The sequence below is a fragment of the Numenius arquata genome, chromosome 7, assembly GCF_964106895.1.
Source record: "Numenius arquata chromosome 7, bNumArq3.hap1.1, whole genome shotgun sequence".
NCBI lineage: Eukaryota > Metazoa > Chordata > Aves > Charadriiformes > Scolopacidae > Numenius > Numenius arquata.
Genome location: NC_133582.1, coordinates 26,795,045 through 26,817,708, shown reverse-complemented (window position 1 = coordinate 26,817,708; position 22,664 = coordinate 26,795,045). Strand labels below are relative to the sequence as shown.

The window sequence follows — 22,664 nt, the reverse complement described above, 5'->3', positions numbered from 1 at the left end:
GGGGTCACCTGGGATGGCAAGTGCCGTTATCAGTGCTTTGCGGATGCACTTGGGACTCTGTGGTAGCTTTCCAGATTACAAGACAAAATAACCCGTTCCAATTTCCCTAGTTTTTAACCTAAAATAATAGATACTGGGCGGGGGGAGAAGTGACTCCTGACTTCTTCATTGGGAACAGGGTTTGGCACTCTGTAAGTCAGGTACTTGAGTAGACATCTCTCGAATTTGGTGGCTTTGACTACCTTACTCTTATTTAGGATGATAAAAGGTACAGAATATGATTAATTTTAGGATTGAAGGCATCCTTTCTTCCTTTTATTCTGTCTTGGGTTTTGCTGTAAGTGCAAAAATTTGTTCTTTGAGGCTATTTACATAAATCTGGACTTTTGGCTTTTCAGTTCTTCAGTCCCCCCTGAGTGTCCCCTGATGTCACACGCAGGGGAGGGACAACTCACCAAAACCCCAAGATGGGGTCAAGTGTATGACACTGAACAGACAAAGAAACCTGTCACCTCTGAACATGAGCTCAGGGATAGGAGCTGGGCAAGGTTTTAACTTTTCGTGGGAAGGCTGTTGCTAGAAATCCTGCCCTGAGCACAGGCACCCTCATGGCAGGAACTGAATGGGTTCCCCTGGCACCCAAAAGAATACTGCCACCTTTTTACTCCAGGGTAGAGCTTTAGGATACTTCTTGCTGGAAAAATACCTTCATTTGTGACTGGCAGGCAGCAGGATGATGGTGCAGTAGCTGAGAGTGGGCTTGCTTTGCTGGTCCGTGTCTCACACCTTGCATGGGCAGTATCTTGGTCACAGGGAATTTTCTCTGTGTGTGGGGACCTGGTCTGTCATTGGAGGTCACGCATGAAGTTTGGACCAGTCCAGGAGTCCACGGCACTGTGGTACTCAGTGAATTATTTCTGTGCATAGAAAGGAGTCAAATGAAAAGGAGACAAGTCTGGCAAAGGTCTAACAGGCAGAGTGTGCTGATTAGCATGTAATTTGATTTGTTAGGCACTACAGCAAACAACATTAAGTGTAAGATGCAGTGATTGCTCCCGATAGCACCCTTTCAGCATTGCCTTGGTTCCTGCAGCAGCTGGATGGAGCTGTGTTATGACTGTTCAGCAGGCACCAGCAGAGCTGGTGGTGCTTCTTTCTTGGGCAGAAGCTTGAGTAACACAAATACTGCCATTTTAAAAGGTTTTGGGTAGCTGTATCTACAGAGCACAGCTCACAGGTTTCTACTCCTAATCCTTCCCCATTCCCTGATGGTGCAGCTGGGAGTACCACTACTGTGGGTTACTCAGCTAGCTTTGGCAAGAGAGGCAGTACCATAGTCTGATTTTCCCCACCAGTATTGTGTTTTCCTCCAGTAAATGTCATGTCTGTATTTTTTTCCCATCATGGCTTTGGTAAAGAAAGCCCCTTGTCTTTACTCCTGTGCCACCGTTGGACCATGAGTTGGAGCAGCCCCTCAGCATTGCAGCCCTGAGCCGTATACAGACTTTGCTTCTGGCTCACCTGGTGAAGAACAGACTTGCTTTTGGTCACATGCCACCACACTCGCTAAATTCTTTGTTTGTTGCAGCTGAAGGACTACCTCCTTCAAACCTCTCATTTATAAACACAAAATGAATGTGCTGCATCTTTTCAGCTTAAGTGAAGTCTTACTACAAAAATACCCCATTGAAGCCACATAATGATGCATCCTTGAACCCACTGCCATCAAGTAGCTCTTGTTAGGACAGGCTCCCCCGACCCCCTCATGTTGAGTATCACCTTGTGCCACATATGTGGTGTTGAAATCAGCCAGACTATTCACTAGAAAAGGACATGCAAGTAGAGGACAGGCATCCTGGTTCTGCTCGTCCCCACAAAAATAGCAACAAAATTAGGAGTATGACACCTCATTTCCTTTCATTCTGCGGGGGCGAGCGCAGGAGGAGCTGGACTGAGAGACAGCATTTGCTGAGAGACCTGGCACGGTCAGGAGTACGTTGGAGTTGGAGGCTGTCAGGAGGAATTAAGTTAATGGTGAGTGCCCTGGCACAGGGAGGGTCCGGTGAGGATGCCACATGGGCAGCCCCGCACCATTTACCTCCCTTTGCCTCCACTAAATGCGGGCAATTGCCCCATTGTCTGCGGGATGTTTTCCTAACTAATCCCATTAGGAAATTAGGTTTTCTTATTGACTATGAGAGGCTTGCTGGTTTGCATGACAGAGAATTGATAGGTGCCTGAATGATCATCTTTTTTAATAAAATGCTTTCTGTGCTTTTGATAGAAATTTCATAACGTTTATGTTGTATACATACAATCTGGCATCCTAGGGAGCTGGAGAGCTCCATGATTTCTCTTCAAAGCACTTAACTCTCCAAGGCTTATCAAACTGTTTTAGAAATAAAAGATACCTTTCTCATTTATTCACTTGTCTGGGATGTTTTCTACTTCCACATCTGATTAAATGAGTAAATGCTTTATTTTTTTTGTATCATATCAATAAAGCTATGACAAAGAGATTAAGGAGGTCTAAGGAGAAGCACCTTGCTAGAGACTGAACCAGGGCAATCACAAGCCAGGAGCAGGAGGCTTCACTGTCTTCGTAGCCCCAAACCCGCATCTTGAGACAGCTAAGGAAAACAAGTAGCATCATTCCCATTCTTTGGGAGAGATCGGGGGAAATGAAGTATTCTTGTGATTGCCGTGTATATCAATTACAGTTATTCAGAGGGAACACAGTAGGGAGAGGTCAGCTTTGCTCTGTAGTGCAATGGAGACCTTGCAGGCTGATGAAGCAAAGCAGCAGGGCACAGCATTTATTACTGATACCCTTAAGAGCCAGTCGAGCCTTTGTTCCTTTCGGTAGCACCAAGAGACTGTTTGCAGAGCTGGGCCAGGTGGCCATGGGGGGTGTCCTACCCTGCTCCCACAGGGATGAGACCACCATCAGCCAGGTTTCCCGGTCATCTTGCACAGACACAACCCCACATAGGATATTCTCTGACCACCAAGATACACAGCATTTGTGCATTTGCCCGCATGGCTGAATCCATGCGGACAAAACCTTGCTCTGTGAGGTGCATGTATTACTCCCTGTCTCTCCTGCTGTAGCTTCACAGTCGATTTAAGCTGATGTAAGCACGAGCTGCAGTGAAAAGAGGGGAGCAAGTCGCACTGCCCAGGCCTCAGACACCATCCCCATGCAAAAACGTGGCCTTGGCATCAGGTTTGAGACTAAAATATTCTCCTGAGAAAGTGAAGGTCCCACTGGGCCATATTTCACATTTGCTTCTAGCTGCAATGGTATTAAAACAAGAGAGTGCAATGTATCAAAGAGCAATTAAAAAAAAAAGTAGTATCTTGTTGAATGAATCTGCTGTGTGTTTTTAAAAAGGCAACATACAATATGCCAGCTGATGTGCTTTTATTTATCTGATGTTTTTTGGGGCTTCAGAGGACTTCGACCATCCAGCAGCTGCATTAGGGTGCAAGTCCAGCAGGAAACCCTGCAAATACTAGCACTGATCAGATGAAGAAGTACCTGTCTAGAGCTGATGGTTCAAAATGTGACTCCAATAGGCCTCGTAGATTCACATCCCAGAGGATGAATGAAATCAATCCCGTGCCATTGATCTGCAGATGGCTGTGATTTGTGGAGCCCTGTGGGTGAGTGGTGAATATGAGCTACTGCCTGAACTGCCGGCTGCTTCTGTTTGAGCCTTGAGAGTGAATAATCTTTGACCAGTGACCAATCATGACAGCTTTGGCTTAGGCTGGAAACACCTCTGCGAGAGCCACAAGGTACCCAATGTGCCACTGACACTAAAAATAAGAAGATCACAATGTTAGAAGTGGAAAAAGGGCTAGATATCAGGGTGATCATAAGAGTTTTCAGGAGAGGAAGATGAGGAAGATAGTAGAGTTAACAGAGGTGGAAAGGAACTGTAAAAAGGGCAGGAGATTTGGAGGGAGTTCAGAGAAGGAGAGAAAAGCCAGAGGAAGGTGTAGAGGATGAGACCTGTGAAGAAAGGCCAACAGGAGCAGGTCTGCTCCATCTAAGGAAAATACACACAAGGGAGGCATAACCACCTGCAAACACACAGGGGGAACTCATAAAGCAGCCAGCAATCAATTTTCAAATAATGGACCTGATCTTTAAATAAACTAGTAAAAGGGAATGAGGGTGGAATAAATACCTGATTTATCATCCCATCTTTTTTGCAGCAGCAGTGCAGCTGTATTTTCTTCCTGGAACTTCTCCTCTCTGCCTCCTGAATCATAAAGTCAGAACAGCACCTTTACAGCTGAGTCTCTCCAGTGACAGAAGAGGTTTTACGGAGCTGCTGGCCTCCTCCCCCAGCTGCTATTTCAGAGAGATGCTGCTCAAGGTCTTACTGAGCCCTGCTTGAAACAGCCATGAGATCAAGGGGGAGGACTATTTTGAGACAGCAGAAAGCAGGCAGGGGACTTTTCCAGGACAGGACAGGATTTCATTGAAAAGCAATAGGACCTCTTACCTGTTTCCCTGGGACCAGGAATTTCTCCTTGCCTTACACAGCAGGTTCCTGGAGTCCTTCATAAAGCCAATTCTGAACTTGCCTCAGTATAACCAGGAGGCTCCGCTTTGTTGTAAAGTGAGACCCACCAAACTCTTGGGTTAATCTGGATTGTGGGTGTATTGGTTATTTCCTGTGCCAACAGAGTGAGCAAATACCTTCATCCCTTTGATCTCGCAGTTAATGCCTCCTTTCACTTTGCTTTTGAAGCCTCTTTTGCCCCAGCTGTCTCCTGTGTTCCCTATGTACCCAGCAAACCCTCCTGTTGCCTTCCCCAGGCTCCTCAGGAGGGGCAAAGCAGACAGGAGGAAGGCAAACAAACCCGCTCTTGTCGGGAAATAACAACTAAGGAGTTGACCAAAACGCTCACTTTCTGTAGAGTAATAATTGCTGTAGAGTAACAATGAGCTTTACCGGGCAGCCAGGGCAACCCAGCTCTCTCTGGCGATGCACAAGCTTGGGAGGTCACATTTCCTCCAACAACTTCCAGTTTCTTCCTTGCACAACATTGGTGGGACTCCTCTCTCTTCTCCTCACCACCTGCACTAAGACCAAAGCAGCTGATCCTTCTTCCTGGACCTCAAAAGGAGTAGGACCATTGCTGTGATGAATCCCACCAGAGTCTGCTGGCCAGGAGCGAGTGAGCTGCACCCACTGGGGCATAAACCCAGGTGCTCTCCCAGCACGTTGTTTCTCTCCCGAAGGAGAAGTCATGCCATGTAAATGTGATGATTATAGCAGCTGATACCTGTATTGTTTTTAAGTAGGACCCTTTACGAATGCGGATGAAGGTCCCTAGACCAGGTTGGAATTAGACCTGAGCCCTCCGTCTGTTTGCGTTGTTGAAATGGCGTAGAAATAAATACCTCTTTCACTACTGCTGGGTGCAATCTAGATAGGAACACAGCAGGGCCAGGCTCTCGTCTGGGATGGGTTGTCTTTTCTCCAAGATCTGGTGTATAGATTTAAGATGCAGAGCTGTGTGGCTGTGTGTGCGTGTGCTCTCATGGCGTGTCAGGGCACGGCTCGCTGCTCACACCTTACACTGTCCTCCGAGCACAGCCCTACGCTGCTGCAGCCGGGAGAGTGCGGGGCTGCGAGCTTTCACTGGACACACTTGCGGCACGGACAGACAATGGAGAAAGGAGTAGCAACTAGGACCTGGGGCTTTCTCTCCTGGGAATAAAGGCATTTCCTTGTTTCATAAGGTATTGTGAACATACCTAGATTAGAGATTGGGTTAACATCTTAAAATCCTGTGAGGGGAGGTCAGATAAGTGCTTTCCTTGCATAGATCTCAAAGGTGTTATGTGTGGAGTAAGATTCATGTAGGTATTTTGCTAATAACATCTATCAAATTATCCATACAGTAGAGGCAATGGCTACAGGTTGTAACAAAGCATAAAGATTTTATCTTTTTTTTCCTTTTCTTTCCTATTTCCCTATGACTTGTCCAGATTTTTCCACCATGTTTGGAAAGAAGAAGAAAAGGCTTGAAATTTCTGGGCCCTCTAACTTCGAGCATCGGGTTCACACTGGCTTTGACCACCGGGAGCAGAAATTCACGGGACTACCTCAGCAGTGGCACAGCTTGCTGGCAGACACGGCAAACAGGCCAAAGCCTATGGTGGATCCCTCATGCATCACTCCCATCCAGCTCGCGCCTATGAAGGTATCGTGCAAAGTCACCTTTGAATTTCCTAACCTAATTTTAATGGCGTGTAACCTTAATGAAGTAATACCAATAGTGGCTGTCCTGGGAGGCAGGCATGGCTGGGGAGCGCGCAAGTACAGAGAGTGCTGCAAATCCAAATATTTAATAGTAGAGCTGCAAGGAAAAAGAATTATATTTATAAAACTTTTACAAATGTTCCAGAAGAGTGTGAGTCACAGGTCTTGCAGGGGCTGTGCCTTCATGCTCCTGGGCTGCAAAAGAAAAAGTCACAAGTCCCGATGGAAGCCCAAAATGATGCTCCTCTGCAGCGTAAAGCTCCTTGATAATTAATTTAAGAGTGGTGCTTTAGGCAAAGGCAGTTTGGAGCAAGGAAGAGACAGAAAAGTACACCAAAGGAAAAAAATTAAATTGCTTGTTCAGCCGGGCAAGGAGCTCAGGGAGGGATTTCATTGCCACCCGCCACTGCCTGGAGGGGGTAACACAGGTGGTGGAGCTGAGCTTCTCGCCAGGTGGTAAAATGAGGGGAGACAGCCCCAGGTTGTGGCTTGAGAGGTTCAGGCTGGGCAGCTGGGAAAAAAAATTGGCTTGGAGGGCAGAGCAGCACTGGACAGGGCACCAGCGCGACTCTGGGATCCCCATCCTTAGAGGCTCAGGATTCCAATAAACAAATTTGTCCTGATTTAGCAGTGTTTCTGGGATTGCACATCCTGACATCCCAGTATATTGCAGCTGCGTACTGGTGGTAGCCTATACACCGCTGGCCATGTACATCTTGCCATCAAGCAGCTGCAAAGTAAATTTAGTATTTCATTTTCATGTGGATTTTTCTGCAGCAAGGGAAAATCAGATAATCCTGAGAGCACAGATCCTGTATTTATATTTGATAAGTACTCTTTACTAAATTTACATTTATTGCCTGCTCCTGAAGGACACTCATCACTTGCTGATCAGGACTGCTGGGTGTTGCTACAAGACAAGGGGGATAAAATCAATGTCTTGATTTTTTTCTGTAATAAAATATCTTAGTGTATAATAGAGGCCCAGAATAATGAGGAAAAAGGTAGGCAAACCTTTTTCTGCTAGGGGAGGAGAACAACCTTGTTCCACAGCCTTTCTTAATACCAAATATACCCCTGGATGTTTTGACACAAATGTGTAAAAATGTTTTAAAATGAAAAAAAAAATCAGTTTACTGTCTTGCAGCAGTATGATCTCTTTTCTGCCATTCTGGAGCCATAAATCCATAAGCTTTAAAATTTTTAAAATGTATTAGCTTTCTCAGCACTATACAGGCAAACCAACTCTGAGTCTTCGACATATGCATTGCTTGGTTTGTGTTCAGAGTCCTATTGAAGCAATACACACTGCGGCGTTTGAAGGATCAAGCCCTTGATGAGTAATTGCCACATTTTGAAGTGGAGGAAGTTACTCTTAGCTGTTTCCAAGAAATTGTCAATTCTTGCTTTTCTGTCTGTATATCGGAGGTCTGCATAGGTCTATATATCTAGGTATGTACATATACCCGGGATGCACTTCTGAACTAAACTATCCTGTGCCAGGAAAGGGCTGGGGCCAGGAGCCAAAATGCAGCTCCCAAGCCAAGATCGTTCCCCCAATGTAGCCTTGGACCATGGTGGTCCTTAATGCAGCCATGCATCCCATGACAACTTTCCAGGATGCATGTCCTGGGGACAGGATGCCTGCAACCTGATACCCATCTCGGCAGTGGCCGTGGGGCTGAGCAGAAACAAGCCCATCTGCAGAGGGACCTGCAGGAAGGGTTTTCTGCATAGATGGGTGATGTGAATTCGGAAGCAGATTGCCCAAATTTCAGTTAATTACATGCCACCGCTCCAACGGTACAGCTAGGTGAGGAAATGGGGTTAAGACTGAAGGGTTCAAGAAATTGCGCCTTCACCCTCCAGTTACTTTCCCTATCAAGACTCAGTTACAGCCTATTGAAATGGGCCTCCATAATAGTGCTAGAAAAAACAGATTAGTATTAATAGCAACTAAGAGACATTGAGTGTCATCTGAGTATTTTCTTTTAACTCTATTGCATGATGCCACTTTACTGTACATTCATTAGGAATTAACATGCCTGTTTTGATACAATTGATGGAGAGAAACTGAGTTGTGGCCACTTTAAAACTAAGAATATTTAATATTGCTAAATTAGTTCAGCATAATCATTTAATTTAGATGATTTTTTTTTTACATGTGCACATGCACCAGCACCTTTAGTTCTGTTGAAAGGTTATTTAGGCACTGAGGGTTTCATAACTTCAGTGAGAACTGAAGATTTATAGTACACTTGGAGTTTGTCAACCATAGCAACCAAAGATTCCAAGATCTCAATATTATTTACAAGTTTTCTCTTTTCACCCAGCAGTTGATAGTTTAATTAACGCACTTGTGAATGCACTGAGGTGTAGCAGAAGAAGATTCGTAATTGTGTCCTGAGTCACAGTATTAAGTCAGGCTGAGGCATTTGGCCAGAGTTAGTTCGTGCTATGGTTTCAGGTCGTACAGCAGCCCTGTAACTCTGCTGTTCTGCACTCCTGAATTTATTCTCTGTTTCATTACTTCAGTATTGACTACCTGTATGGTGTGACGCAGAAGTGTTCCTGCTAATAGGTGCTTCTTCGCGACTGAAGAGTAGCACAGGTCAGAGAGGTAGACTTTGTGAGCACAGTTTCTTGTTTTTGAGACAGAATTGGTGTTTGCTTGCTTTGGGCTTCACCCAAAGCTGAAGCAGGGGAAGTGAAAGACTTTTTTTGACTTCTGTAGGTTTTGCAGTTTTCCCAGTTAGTGGTGTTTGCTTGTTTCTCAGTGTGCAAAGCAGATAGGATCTGATGGTACATAGTGTATCCCTTTGGGTAAAACCAATACATGATAAATATTCTCACTGCTCCATCTATATTCAAAGGCAGCCAGCAGCGATGATGAAGAGGCAGCGCCCTGGGCTCCCAAATATCCTGGGGGATGTCATCGCCCTGCCTCTGCATTGGCTGGGATGAAAGGCTTGTAGTGCTTTTACACACGGCTTGTCATGGTAATATCAGCGTTTGAATCCAAACCTGAGCTGACTGTACAAATTCATTCATTTCAAGTACGAGGAGAGACAATAATGGGATTCCCCTTCTCGGTGTGGGTGACCCAGATACCAGCAGAGTATTGTGTGTATCAGATGCTAACACAGAAGCGGCAGAAAATTTCATGAAAAATAGAAAGTGACAGTGATCTTGGTAGGTTTGGGGTGTGGAGACAAAGGGGTTTGAAAAAGGGCTGATTTTTCACTGAAAACACCTCTGGATGAAAAATGTGAACCGTCTGTGTCTTCCTGTACTTAAAATAGGCTTCATGAAGTCTGAGATCCTGATGCCAGGTCTCTCAGTCCTCTTGCTTCAGTGCTTTGTAGTTGTCCTATGTGTACCTGGAGCTCATGGTTTGCATGTTTGCCCTCAGCACACAATATGCTTGGCCTCTCATCACTGTATATTACACAGGAGCTTCAATTTGTTGCCGCGCTTGGATTTTTGGAAAGCTTCAGAATCAATAGCTAAGCAAATGCATTGTCCTTAGGCGGCAAAACTCATTCTTCATGGTTTCTCCGCTCTGCTCAAAATATTAGGAAAACAAGCACCAGAACCTTCATTTTGGGGATTTTTGCAAAAAGAGCTTAGCATTGGCTTTGTAAAGATGCTCCGTTAAGATGCTTGAATGTCTGCTGCTGTCAGAGGAGCAGGACGCCGCTGAAGACTTGTTAAAATCCCTTCTCATGTTTCCCAGTGCAGTGAACAGCTAAGAGCCTCCTCACTTTTGTCAAGTTACTGGAGGAAAAAATGCCATTTGTTTCTGAAAAAACACCACACTGGCGTTATTTTTCAGTTGTCTGTGCCAGTGCATGAGTGAAGCCTCCATCGCTTTGCTTTTGTTAATGCTTTGTGTAGTCTCACCCATCCACACTGTCAGCAAGATCAAGGAACCCAACTGGAGGATGACATGGCAGTGGCCTTGTCCTTGAGTAAGGAGGGAGGTGGCTGTGAGTATTTGGGTGGCCAAATATACAGAGGCATCAAGAGGACTGAATCCTTGCTGCTGGAATCTCCACATATCCTTCTCCCCTGAGCACATTACAATAAATCCAACCATGCTCATGTGGTGGAATTTCACGTTTCCTGAATTTTCTCCCCCATTTTCTTCCCTCGGAAACACAGTGTAAGGGGATGAGGGCTTTTGCTGCCCCGTGGTATCTTGATGTGCACTGAGATGAGCATTAGCACAGCTTGGTGATGCAGAGGGGTCCATGTTCAGCCAGCAAAATACATCAATGCTGTATTGTCAGCAAAATGGAAGAAGTCTCTTCTGTGCCATATGGGTTGAATTGCCTTAGAAATAGAGAAAACATCGTCCTTTCCATCACTTCACCGAAATGCCCTTGAATGCCCTGTGGCTGGGCTGAGATGCACATAAATTTCAGATGCACATTAATTGTATTGTTAACCTGCAGTAGTTCATTTACCTGGTGTCCTGCAGTGCGTGGGTGTTGCAGGGCAGGGAATTTCTGTAGGGGACAGACCACAGGGTCTCTGGCTTTTCTCTGTCTCTTTCATCTTCATGTTTCAGTGGTCTAATCTATGTTTTGCCTTATTAGTTTTAGTTTTTTTCACTTCTGCCTTTCAAACCTTGACCCCGATCCTGGTGAGTTAACTAATTTTTAAAACTTTTAAAAGCCTCTACTGCTATATTTCAGCTTCTTTACTACACAGAGTAAAAATAATCATAAAATGAGTTAGTGGTTGTGGCCCTTTTAATAGCTCTGGCTTCTGTTTACTGTGCATGTTGACAGAAGGAAAAGCAGGTATTTCTCTTCCCCATCCTATTTGCCTCTTAAAGTATTTCCAGTAATGAAACTCAAGCCTCATTTAAGCTGTAATTTTTTTCCTACATTTGCAGGCTTTCCTTGCTTAGATGGAGGACACGGAGCCTGTGCACAGGGCCATGCACAGCGGTGTTGAGTGGCCAAAGACCTCAAAGAGAGGAGATGGGCAGAGGTCCTTGTCTGAGCTTGAGCGGTCAGAAATGTCCAGCTCTCATTAGATGACCCCCAGCCCTCTCCTCCCGCGTGGAATTGCACAGGGGAACTGCCTGACCAGGAAAAGGGGGATTTAGAAATAAAGAGCTGTTTCAAAGGCTTTTCCCACTGCTTGGGGGCAGATGGACAAGGTGGAGGTTGTCCTGACCTCTCTTCCTCACCCTCCCGAATTTTTCTCTCTCCTCCTTGATAGCTCCTTCTTTTTACTTACTCCTCCTGTGATACCTCTCTAGATAGCACAGTGTAAAGTTCTGGCTTGAAGAAGGTTGGCTGCCATCCCACCAGGACGCTGTGGATCCATAGCACTGCTCTTGCCGGGACAGGACCTGGGTGACTGCTGACATCTTGTGGGCCTTCCTTGTAACCACATCATGAAAATTCATGCTTAATAACTCAACGTTTCCTAATTACATGCTTTGCAGTCGCATGTTGGGCCTGGCGCATGCTCGGCTAGGAGGAGAGAAGGTGGAGGGGGTGTCTCCAAAAAGGGCAAGAGCCAACACATTGCAGCATAGGAAGTTCTAGGTAAAAGGAAAATGGTTTGTTAGCAAGCGTGACTGAGCAGCGGGACAGCAGCCCAGAGAGGCTGTGGGATCTCAGCCTTTGGAGGGGGCAAAATTTGATGGACAAATGTCCTGAGCAGCCTGGCCAGGCTTTGACATTAAGTCCTGCTCTGAGCAGGAGGTTGGACTGGATGACCTGCAGAGGTCTCTTTCAGCCTCAGTTCTTCTGTGATTACCTTCACCTACAAGAAATTATGGATTTGCGGTTGTCCTGTAAGGCAGCCCCATTTTCAATTTATTTCAATCACTAAACAGGAATGCATTTCATGCTACAGAGTGCCAGAAGAAACTACTGTGATATATTTAAGTCGAAGCGTTTTCTTTCAAAGGGATAATGCATCACTCTTGAAGGCTACTTGATTACCATGATTTTAAGTGAAAATACTACTTCAGTTAATCTCCGTACCCCCCTGTACAGATATAATACAAATATGCCACCTAGTGTCCATGGACGTGTCTTACTGCGACATCCACTTGGGTGTGAGGAGAACCAAGTTGCCGATTTTGCGTAATCTTGCAGGAAATCTATCACTGTACCAAAAAAAATCAGCCACAGTACAAATAAATGCAAGAAGTACACAGCTCAGGAGTTTTTTATAATTTGTATCACAAGGTTAGTATGTTCTCATATGTACTACATTGTACAGAGGAAACTTTTGGTTTTATCTCTGTTTGATTTCAGAAAATGGTAGGTTTTCACATAAGTCCTTTAGAAGAATATTGCTGTTGCTTGTGAAGTGGAGTTCAACAAGAGAGAAAATGCCTGAATAGAAGAATAGGAAGAAATGTTTCAGATGAGTAGTTCATTTTGTGGAGAATGCAGTTTCACTGTAAAGAGTGCCAGCTGGAAGAGGATACATTTTAGAGATCAGAAATTGTTTGTTTCAGGGTTTGCTGTGAATATGGTGAAATATTTTGGTTTCAAAGATCAAAGCAGCCTGGGATGTGAAGTGCCCTGTGAGGCAGCCCAGAGCAGGGCTGTTAAAGCGACTCATCTTCTGGCACCACCATGGTGGGACCTGCCTGTCCCTCTCCACCAATGGACCCTGGGCAGGTAGGTCAGGTGAGGTGAAAAACTGGCCATGGACCAAAGCTAGGGGAGGGGAGTGCTATTGCTCCAGTAACACTAGTTTCTCCTTTCCTTGTACCTTCCTCGTGCCTTCTCCGTACCCATACCCATATACATTCAGTGACATTAATACATCTTTGTCTCTGTCAAAAGTACATGAACTGCTGCACGGATTTTTTTTACAACAGTGTTACAATGGCCACCTAGAGTCATCATAAAAAAAAGCCAAGCCTGTCAGTGTTTAAGAGGCATTTGGGCAATGCCCTTGGTCAGGCAGTTGGACTAAATGATCATTGTAGGTCCCTCCCAACTGAAATAGTATCTCCTCTTCCTCTCCTCTCACCTCCTCAGGAAACACTTCTTCCCATGGTGCTTTTAACAGATGAAGTCTCAGTTCTTCTTTATAGTTTTGAGTCTCAGGCTTTCTGAACAGCGAAGTTCCTGATCGGCTGTTTAGCAGCAGCTCTTCCATTTTTATACCGTTGCATTTCATGCTACTGAAGCTCTTCAGCCAGCCAGACTTGAAATTGTTTTTCCAGAGCCTCATTTGGAGAAGAAAAAACAGCATCGTTATCAGTTCAGATTGACTCAAAACACAAAATGTTCCTCAGTTTTTCAATTCAACTAATGAACCAGAAAATCAATTTTTCACACATTTTTTCTGACCAAGGTATTTGTCCCTCATATCAAACCCTCAGGTTCAGCCAGTTATGTTTGGAAGGTCTGTCTGCAGCTGAACTGTAGACACTAGCATCAGGGTTTATAAGCAGGATATGGCCATCCTAGAGAGACACTAAGGTTGCCAGTAAAAAAACCTCTCCCCACCACACAGAATCAGCACTGTAAGTGGCAAAGCAAGTTTTTCACATTCCATCTTATTTCTGTCCTTTAAATTTGCTCAAATGACCCAGGAGTAATGCCTGCAGAAATGTGGTTCTCAGAGGTGGTCCCTCTAGCTAATGCAGGTAGAGCTGGGTAGGGAATGATGCTTTGGTCCATGTTTGACCGTGTAGGCAAGTTCAGCACCACACTAAGGCCTTAAGTGCGTCATTTTGCTCCTCTGCCTTGGAAGGGTGATGATCAGTTACCTGCTGATTGTGTCCCTCGTTTAAAAGTTCCCTGACATCCCTGAAGGAGCTTGCGATACCGGTACCCTACTCCTGCAAATACTTGGAGTCAGGCTTGCACCTACACCTGCACATTGGTCTCTTCCCGGGAGTACTGTTGGAGTTTGCTGTCTGCAGGGTGGAGATCTAAGGGTGTTGTTCAGAAATCCTTCATCGTCTGAGTAAGTTTTGTTCGTGCAACAATTGACACTGATTTGGGTTGATCTGCTCACATGGGAAAGGATTTACTTTACCTGGGCCTGCAGCAATAATAGACAATAGTATAGATAATATAATTAGTAAAAGAATGTTTTTAAGTGCTATTTGCATCAGCATTGTGATTTTAAGTGATACTAGTGTTGGAGTAATATTAGGTCAGAGGCAAGCTTTAGTTTTATTAATGAGAGCTTACATGGGCGAGCAGAACTTTGCAATATGCTAAGTAAAGATTGAAAGTAAATTCAGGGTTCACGGTCTACATCTGCTGAGGCAGACTAGCCTGCTTTAAAGTTCAAGAAACATGTTAACCTGTAGGTCTGCACATAAAAGGGGCAAACTCTCAGTGTCAGCATTTCAGAAATTGAATCTGGACTCCTCTGGGAATACCAGACTGGGAATACTCTCCAGGTAGTGCTATATAACCTGAAACGAGCCAGGAATTAGATCCTGAGCAAGGACACTCATAATCAGGTTCTTTTTTTAACGTGGAAGTTAGTCCCTGAAGATAAATTTATAGGAAACTGTTCCAGTAACTCCTCTCGCTTGCTTGCCTGCCCTGATAAATGAGCCCTGCTCCCAGCTTGCTGCCGGGAGCCGGAGGGCTCTGGCTCCATTGCTGCTAACGTGGCTGTTGCTTCCTTCCCATTTGTTTAGCCAAGCTTTTTGCCTCCAAAGCTTTCCCTACACTGACCCATAAGATCTCTGAGGCCAGAAGCAGGATTTTGGGACGGCGGAGGTGGCGCTTCAGGGAGGCTGCTGCGGTAGTAGGATCGTTCTGGCTCCTGTACCATGGCAGGGATCCCCCAGAGCAAAGCATGGAAAATAAACAGTAAAGTGTATGCGGTAAATGCTTTCCATAGTAAACACATAGAATGTGTTTTACCAAGCTTCAGTCAAATAATGCAGAGAGCTCGCTTGGCTCAGATGAGAAAGCTGATGGAGTAAAGCACCCTGGGAGATTTCTTATTTCCATGGACTGGCCAAACCTCAATAGTGCTGCTGAAGTCCCTCAGATAGAAGGTTGCGTTGACGTTAGAAAATTTCGTTGGTGGCTGGCAGTGGGAAACACTAGGTGGCAGCAAGAAATCTCTAGAAATTCATCTCTCTGCACGTCAAAAGCAGACCCAGACAGCAGAAGTAATGAGAAATCTGCTTGGGCATCCTGGTGGCATTTGTTCAAGGTAGACATTTTAGCCCACTTTGTAACATGTCTGTGGAGGGGATTTCTATATAAAATTGGCCACGCAGCATTTGCATTCCACATTAGCACCAGGGCAGTGTTTGCTACTTCCATTTAACCATGCAATGACAATAATCATTCAATAACTACAAATTCTGCACATCTCCATGATATATTTGTTCCTATGTCTACTAATGAACTTGGTTTGGTCCATTGTAGTCCAGAACAGAAACCGTACTGGTTATAGTCCCATTAAATTATATTCTATATTATAACCAGACAGACACGTTTATTCAATCCCAGCAAAGTTTAGCTCAAAAAGAGTAGTAGCATTAGGAGGGAAATAGTGTTGCCAAGCAGCTCGCTCACCTGTGGAGACAAAGCTCCAGGTGTAAATGTGGTTTTTTCTATCTCCTGCTCAGGTATGATTAGATCTGGGCTTTGGTGACTGTCTAGGAATTAGTGCTTTGCTGCTCTCTCTTTCTTGTCTTCCCCTTCACATGGCATCCACTTACACTGGACAAGTGCTGTGTATTACGGGGGAGCAACAATGACTTGCCTTATCTGTTGTCTGTGGGATGAACTGTGCTGGTCAGAAAAAAATGGGCATTTCAGATACAGGTCTTTGGAGGGAGAAAAGTGAACAGAAATATTTAGGATGAGCGTTTCTGCTTTTTTTAGTTCCCAGATCAGATCCAACAGGCTTTAGTTAGCTATCAGGATCACAGAGTTAAAAGAATAGCAAGAGATTGAATTTTATGGTTTTGTACTCTGAGCAAAACAATGATTGATCTCTGTGTCCTAGTTTGCATTTAGTAATTTCCACCAAGCACAGCGCAAGTGAAGATCCTTGAGACTAATGCGTGCTAAGACTTATGCTTCCATATGAAGTAGCACCTCCCAGGAGCGTTGGGATATACAGGCGCAGAAAACTGGTTAAAACACTCCTGCTTTTATGACCCACCTCAGGAAAACACTGTGGGGCTGGAGATGGGGTCTGGCTCCCATCCCACACCCCTGGTGCGGGGAGCAGCCCCATTTCCCTCTTAGCAGCAGCAGCTGCACGGCCCTTCTCCTTCTTCCCGACTTTCTGTGCTGTCCAGGGGGAACTGGAGGAAGGGGAGGGAGCAGCACTTTTTCAGGCAGATTAATTTATTAAGCGTGTCAGGACCAATCTGCCGCTGGGGACAGAGTGCACTTGGCAGCGGCGCAGGCCAGCAAATCGAATCAAATCAAGATTACCCTAGAAATGTTTCAGCAGTTTTCTTGTAAATGAGATATTGTGGTGCTGTGCCGGGCATCGCCCCAGCAAGTTACTCTGCTGCAGAGCATCCTCTGAAATCTTCTGCCTCGGTTTGTGCCCATCGAGAAGGTGTTCGACTTGCACTTCTTGTTTACAAGAGTGAATAATGAAAGCATCAGCTCAGGAAGCTCCTCATGTCTTTCCTCTCACCCACCCTGTAAATTTGACCTAACCTTTAGATTTCTGCACAGGGTCACTCTTGGCTCTATGTCCACATTTGCAGATGAAAATCACTTAGTGGGAGTTAGTGCCACTTACTTAGAGGATTCCTATTGCTGCACGTCCCATTGAATAGCTGTCCTTGAAGAGGAGAACTAATATACTTGCATGGAAGAAAGAATACTGCAATTTACAATGCACGTGAAATTATTGTGCTAATACAAATTCCTGAATTCTCTGAAATCAAAGAGTGAGGTTTCAGAAGGTGAAGGAGCCCCTAGTACTCAGAGACATCAGTCAGATTGAAAAGCACACCTTACATGTGTGTGTCCAGGAATGCACAATTTTAGTGAAGTACCTTGAACCTTTCTTACTGTTTTTAAGGCTGTGGGAATGAGGCATTTTTCAGCACAGCACCAGCTGCAGGGTGATTTCTCCCGCTGTGCCTTGACAGTCCCTTCCCTGCCAGCATGGCCAGTGCACCACAGATATCATCCTACCCTTCCTCTGGGCATTAATCCCAAACCCACAGGGCTGTGATTGCAGTGACTGTTTCAACCCTGAGTGGCATTTTGCTGGGCTCATGGAGATGAGTCCCATCGATCTGCGAAACGCTAGCTGCACGGCACTTGGGACCAAGGCACTCATCAGCGTCTTCTTCCGCTCACTGCCTTCGCCGGGTGATTTATGGAGTGGGAAGGTAACGCACAACCCTGTCCCTCGGCTTGCAGAGCACAAGGACCTTCTTGAGCTGGCCTCCATATGCTCTGAAACAGAAATGTTGACTTTGTCTTCAAGCATCTGCCTTATATAAAGCCTCCTCCGCTGTGGTAAATCACAGCAAAAAGTAATGCAGTTTAAATTGTTTTTTCTGAATTATCAGACTGTCAAAATCCTCATTGTAATTAAAAGCAGGGAGATGACCGTGACCGTAGAGGGGTGACCCAAGAGCATCTGCCCTCCTAAGCAAGCACCCCACTGCCAGAGCTGTCAGATGAAGGCAATTACTTCCCTAGCGTAAAATTTTATCATACTGGAATTTACTTAAATATTTCAGAAAGCTTAATCAAACCACAGCCAGAAATCTTTCACTGAGAAAAAAAGGGCTGGGATCATTAATTGGGTTAATGATCCATCAACCTTGCATTTGTTAATGGGCATGTTTAGGGCACAAGGGGAACCTCATCCAGGGAAATGTCATCTCGGCTACAAAGACAGTTTACACTGCGGTGCAACTTCATGAATTACAGGCTGTCCCTCTCTTCAGGCTTTTTTAATTGCCATTGTTGGTCGAGAGCAAACTGCATTCTCCGTGGCAGCAGTCAGTACCCCTGTACCACCAGGATCATTACAATAAATGTAGTGGGTGGTAAGTGAGACTAAAATGATGGGGCACTGTCTTTTACACCGCCCACCCTACTGTGGGGCTCCTCTCCCTGGGAAAATCCCACACCAATGCCTTTCTGGCCCCTAGAGTAGAATCTGCTGTGGTGTCACGCACCTTGGTTGTAGAAAGACTTTTCTTTTTCATGCATATCAGCCCTGGGAAGACTGACACGATGTTGTGCCCCACCATTTCCCAACACTGATCACGTATAGATGCGCAAGAGGGATTCTGTGCCATAGAAGCAGTGTCGGTGGGTGTCTCGGCATCAGCACCACCTGGGAGACCCAGATGTCAGAGCTGAGGTATCTGGGGAGGTGATGGTTGAGTGTGTGTTTACTTCTTGCAATTTCTCCTGCCTTTGTTGAGAAAAGCAGGCTTTATTTTCCTCACACCTCCCCCACATAAAGCCCCAGAAAAGTAACAGTCTAGGCTGCAAATATTATATGTAAGGACAGCTGGCAGATACAACATTCAGGCTGATGAAGATTGTCTTGTGACTGCAGGGAGGGCTTGAGAAAAATGTGCAGCCGTTTGGGCTATCCCCAAGCCTTTCCAGGGTCCTTTTCTTATCTCACCTCCCTGCAGTTTCTCCACTGATGTGAATGGTCGCACCAAGCTCAAAACGATGGGCAGCAGGGTCGGCGCTGTTGAGTGGTGTTCAGTTCCCACCTGGTTTGAGGTGCGTTTTTGCAATACATTTTGCTTAGAAAACGGTGATGCTAGAACTGAGAGAGGCATCAGTTTTGCTGCCACCTCTTGGTTCATCTCCTGTTCTCTGCACCTGCATCATCACCGAGGAAGAAGAGCTGCAGTGCAGAAGGTGTCATTCCCACGATCCTGCTGTAGCACACACATAATCCAGGCACAGGCTGGTTTGCAAGCCCAGTTTCTGAGGTACCAGTTAGAAGCGCTGGAGCTTTGTTGCTTTATATTAACTGCCCTGAATTCTGTCATTTTTGTTTGGGTGTAAAGCTGTTCAAGTCACACACAGCCCTGTCTGCGGCAAACTTTGGTCCTGGAGCTGTGACGTGTCACAAGTTTCCAGTCTGCTCCTGTCTTGGTGTTACAAGACTGAAAACCAGAGTAGTATTTCTTGGAGGGAAGGACTTTTGTCATCTGGCCCGAATGACCCCAGCTTTGCTTTGTGTTTTTTAGCAGCCTCTGAAGTCAGCCCAGTTGGAAAGCTCCAGGGCACTGCTACTGCAGGTTTCCCCCATAATCACCACGGGTGGTGCCTGGTGCAGAAACCACACCGGCGGTCGCTGGACCACAGCTATACTTCAGTAGATCTTGTTGAATTTTCTTTACAACATACTGGAGGCAAGGGGGGCGAGGGGGAATTCCACTAGCACAGAGGCACTGGCAGGTGATGTGGCTTTGAAATGGGGAGAATGAGATACCTGGTCCTGCTGGTGTTCATCAACAGGGCTGGCCACAGGCTTTCCGAGTCAGCGATCTTCTGCCAGAAAATGTTGATTTGACAAAATAGGAAAGTTTGACATTGGTGGATAGATTTTATACAAAATGCCGCCAAAAAAACTACAGTTTTTGGTGTGGCCTGATACAGGTTTTTGGCTTAGCAGGTCCACTCTGTGCACTGTCGTGCTGAAAGAATTGCCATCAGCATTAGGAAAATGCAACATTATTAAGAGGGCAGTTGAAATTCCTGCAGTTAATGTTTTTGAGGAATTTCATCTGTGGGACATTTTGGTTTTATATTCCCTCTTGGGAGAAAAGAAAAATTTGAAGTGTCCTAAGTCCTGTGAAATAGAAATTCTCTGGTTTTGAGATTTCCTCTGTTCCTCTCCCTGCAAAGTACTTGTATAACTTATCAGTAATAAGTACACTAACTTTCTCACTCAAACTAAAACTTTCAAGTCACATTTTAGTCACATTTGTTGTGCGTCTGAGAGATCTGTGTATACATGTTACGTATAAAATTGCATGGACCTGATGTGTTTTAAGTAGACCCAGAATAATTATTTTTGACATTTAATATTCTCTAATAGCATTTCAAATGACATGTAACAACTATGTTTGTGTATTTAAAAAAAAAAAAAAAAAAAAGGTAAAGTTACTAGAATGTAGATATTTCAGTGGAATTTTAAAACTAAATGTTTTGTTAAAGTTACTGTATTTTAAAATGCCAAAAGAATTACTGGTGAATGTGATTATAATGAAGTGTTGCTCTTGTCGTTATGGCAACTAACTTTTAAAACTGCTGTGAAGGGTGACAAATTACACAGTGCCATTTTGGTTAGCCTTTTTTTATAGTTTTCCATCATTTTACTTTTGAAGAGTTTTAAACAGCTGGCACTAGTAGTGGTGTTAAGCCTATTACACTCCTCTTGAACCTTTAGCTGTACCTTTATTTTGATCCATCACATAATATAAATTTTTCAGGCTGAGTCAATTCCATTTCTACATCATCGGTGTAGATCATCATCATCATCATCATCCGCATCTTTCAATAATTAACATGTGCCCATGCCAATGTTTTCCCAGCTTCTTTCGTATCTACCACAGAGGTAGATTTGTCTGAGTTTTCCTTTGGGCGTTTTAATTTATATTTTATTTCTCCTGTGCATGGGAAAGGTCCTGTCTAAGAGCCATCCCAAACAGGAATTCCTGGGTCCTCTAGATAGCGTTTAGAGAAATTCATGACAGGGTCACGGCTCAGGCACTTGGGCACTGCACAGTGAGGGACAGATGACACAGGCTCATGCTCCTGGTTTAGTCTGGTGACTTTGTGGTGTCAAGTGCATTTATGATCCAGGGACTAGAGAGACCCACTCCTTCTCGCCCAGCTGAGACATTCAATGCTGGTGAAATTTGCAGAACTCCTTCCCCTAGTAAGGATCTGTGTGATACCAGGAACGATTAATATTTTTTAAATTATTTTTATGGGGAGAATGACAATATATAGCATGGGGAGGAATTCATAACAGAAATGATATAAACTCTGAGGCTTCCAGGTGTAAACCAAGCTCTAAATTACAGGCTTCAGGAAGGAATGTTCTGACATACTTTCCTGTCTGTTGTATATTCCTTGTGACTAACTCTGAGTAATAGCCATTTTGTAGACAGGCTGTAGATCAAAACTGGAGCAGATCCCATAGGACACTACTGGAGGGTGCAGAGTGATAAATGACATCTCTTCCCATCCAGCACCGTTTCTTGCCACGTATCTGATGAGTTTTGGTGGCAAAAGTCATGCTTCCAGGGTAATGCTGTAATGCACAAGCGCTCTAAGCTTCCCACGTAGCTTAATGTTTTGTTTTACCAGGGGGAAATTGGTTGGTTTGGTTGGGGCAGATCGCTGGTGCTGGCCCATCCTTTTGTCTGGCTGTAGCTGCTCGCTGCCTGCCTAAATGCAGCCCTTGTTTATCACTTGCAGAATTTGTAGCATCCCAGATTCTGACTCCGGGTGATGTTGGGTGGTCCCAAAGCCAGAAGGTGCCACTCAGGTCTCAGAGTTCAAAGCAGCAACTGCATCCAATTACCTGCCTCGTGGTACAACCATATAGACAGCATAGACCTGGTTACCAAGAGGATCTTGCACCAGTGGTGGGAGCAGATGGCACCCAAAGCGAGAGAGGTCTGGGGTGGCCACCAGTGAGGAGCAGGTCTGCCAGCTGCATGGAGAGGTCACCCAATGCTGAGGTCACCATGCCAAGACGTAGGGCACAAGTCACCAACTTCCTTACCCTGGGACTTTTGGGAAGTGTGAAATATGAAGGAGTTCCCCAAGACACTTGCACCTACCTTAGGTGGGAGAAAATGCAGAGGCAGGGGATGTGACAGCACAGGGTCTGTCCTTAATTCTGTATCCATACCCATTTTGTCCAAAGAATAAGACAGGACTCGTGCACTTTCTTTTTAACTGTCTTTTATCTGATGTCCAAGGCTGATGCACAAGCTCGTCTCCTGCAGAGGGCAGTGCAGCATTGGTTTGGCACTTCTGCCGTGAACATGGGAAGCACAACCTGCCATGATGCCATCAGCAGGTCGGGGGGGAAAGGGGATGGAAGTACAGAATTGTTTTTCAGTTCTTTCTCATGAAGCTTACCCATTTGGGTGTAATTAACCATTCATTGGAGCGCAGTAGGATCACAAGGATGGCTCTGACCCATCATTTGGAAGGGCGACTTAGAGGTTATAACTCATCCTCAAGTGAATATTCAATGGAGAAAAACCTGAAGTGAAACAGTGGTTCCACTTACTTGAAAACAATTGTCATGGATCCCAGCTGAACTCCCCAGTCGTTGGGCTTTCAGCTGCCATCAGTTTTTCTCCCTGGCAGTATATTTACTTACCTGTGTAAAGTCAGACATCGGAGACCATGGGCA

At 45.1% G+C, this 22,664-nt stretch overlaps 1 protein-coding gene across 1 annotated transcript in view; it reads left to right on the top strand.

Annotated features, from left to right (window-relative positions):
* The first annotated feature begins 1,931 nt into the window (after nt 1–1,931).
* The window catches only part of PAK5 (p21 (RAC1) activated kinase 5), a 42,776-nt gene continuing 22,043 nt past the window's right edge, over nt 1,932–22,664 (top strand). Inside the window, exons 1-2 of the mRNA XM_074150239.1 lie at nt 1,932–2,034; nt 6,014–6,228. Of these exons, the coding sequence (XP_074006340.1) occupies nt 6,025–6,228 (204 nt within the window). The 5' untranslated portion in view covers nt 1,932–2,034; nt 6,014–6,024. The remainder of the gene's footprint in view (nt 2,035–6,013; nt 6,229–22,664) is intronic.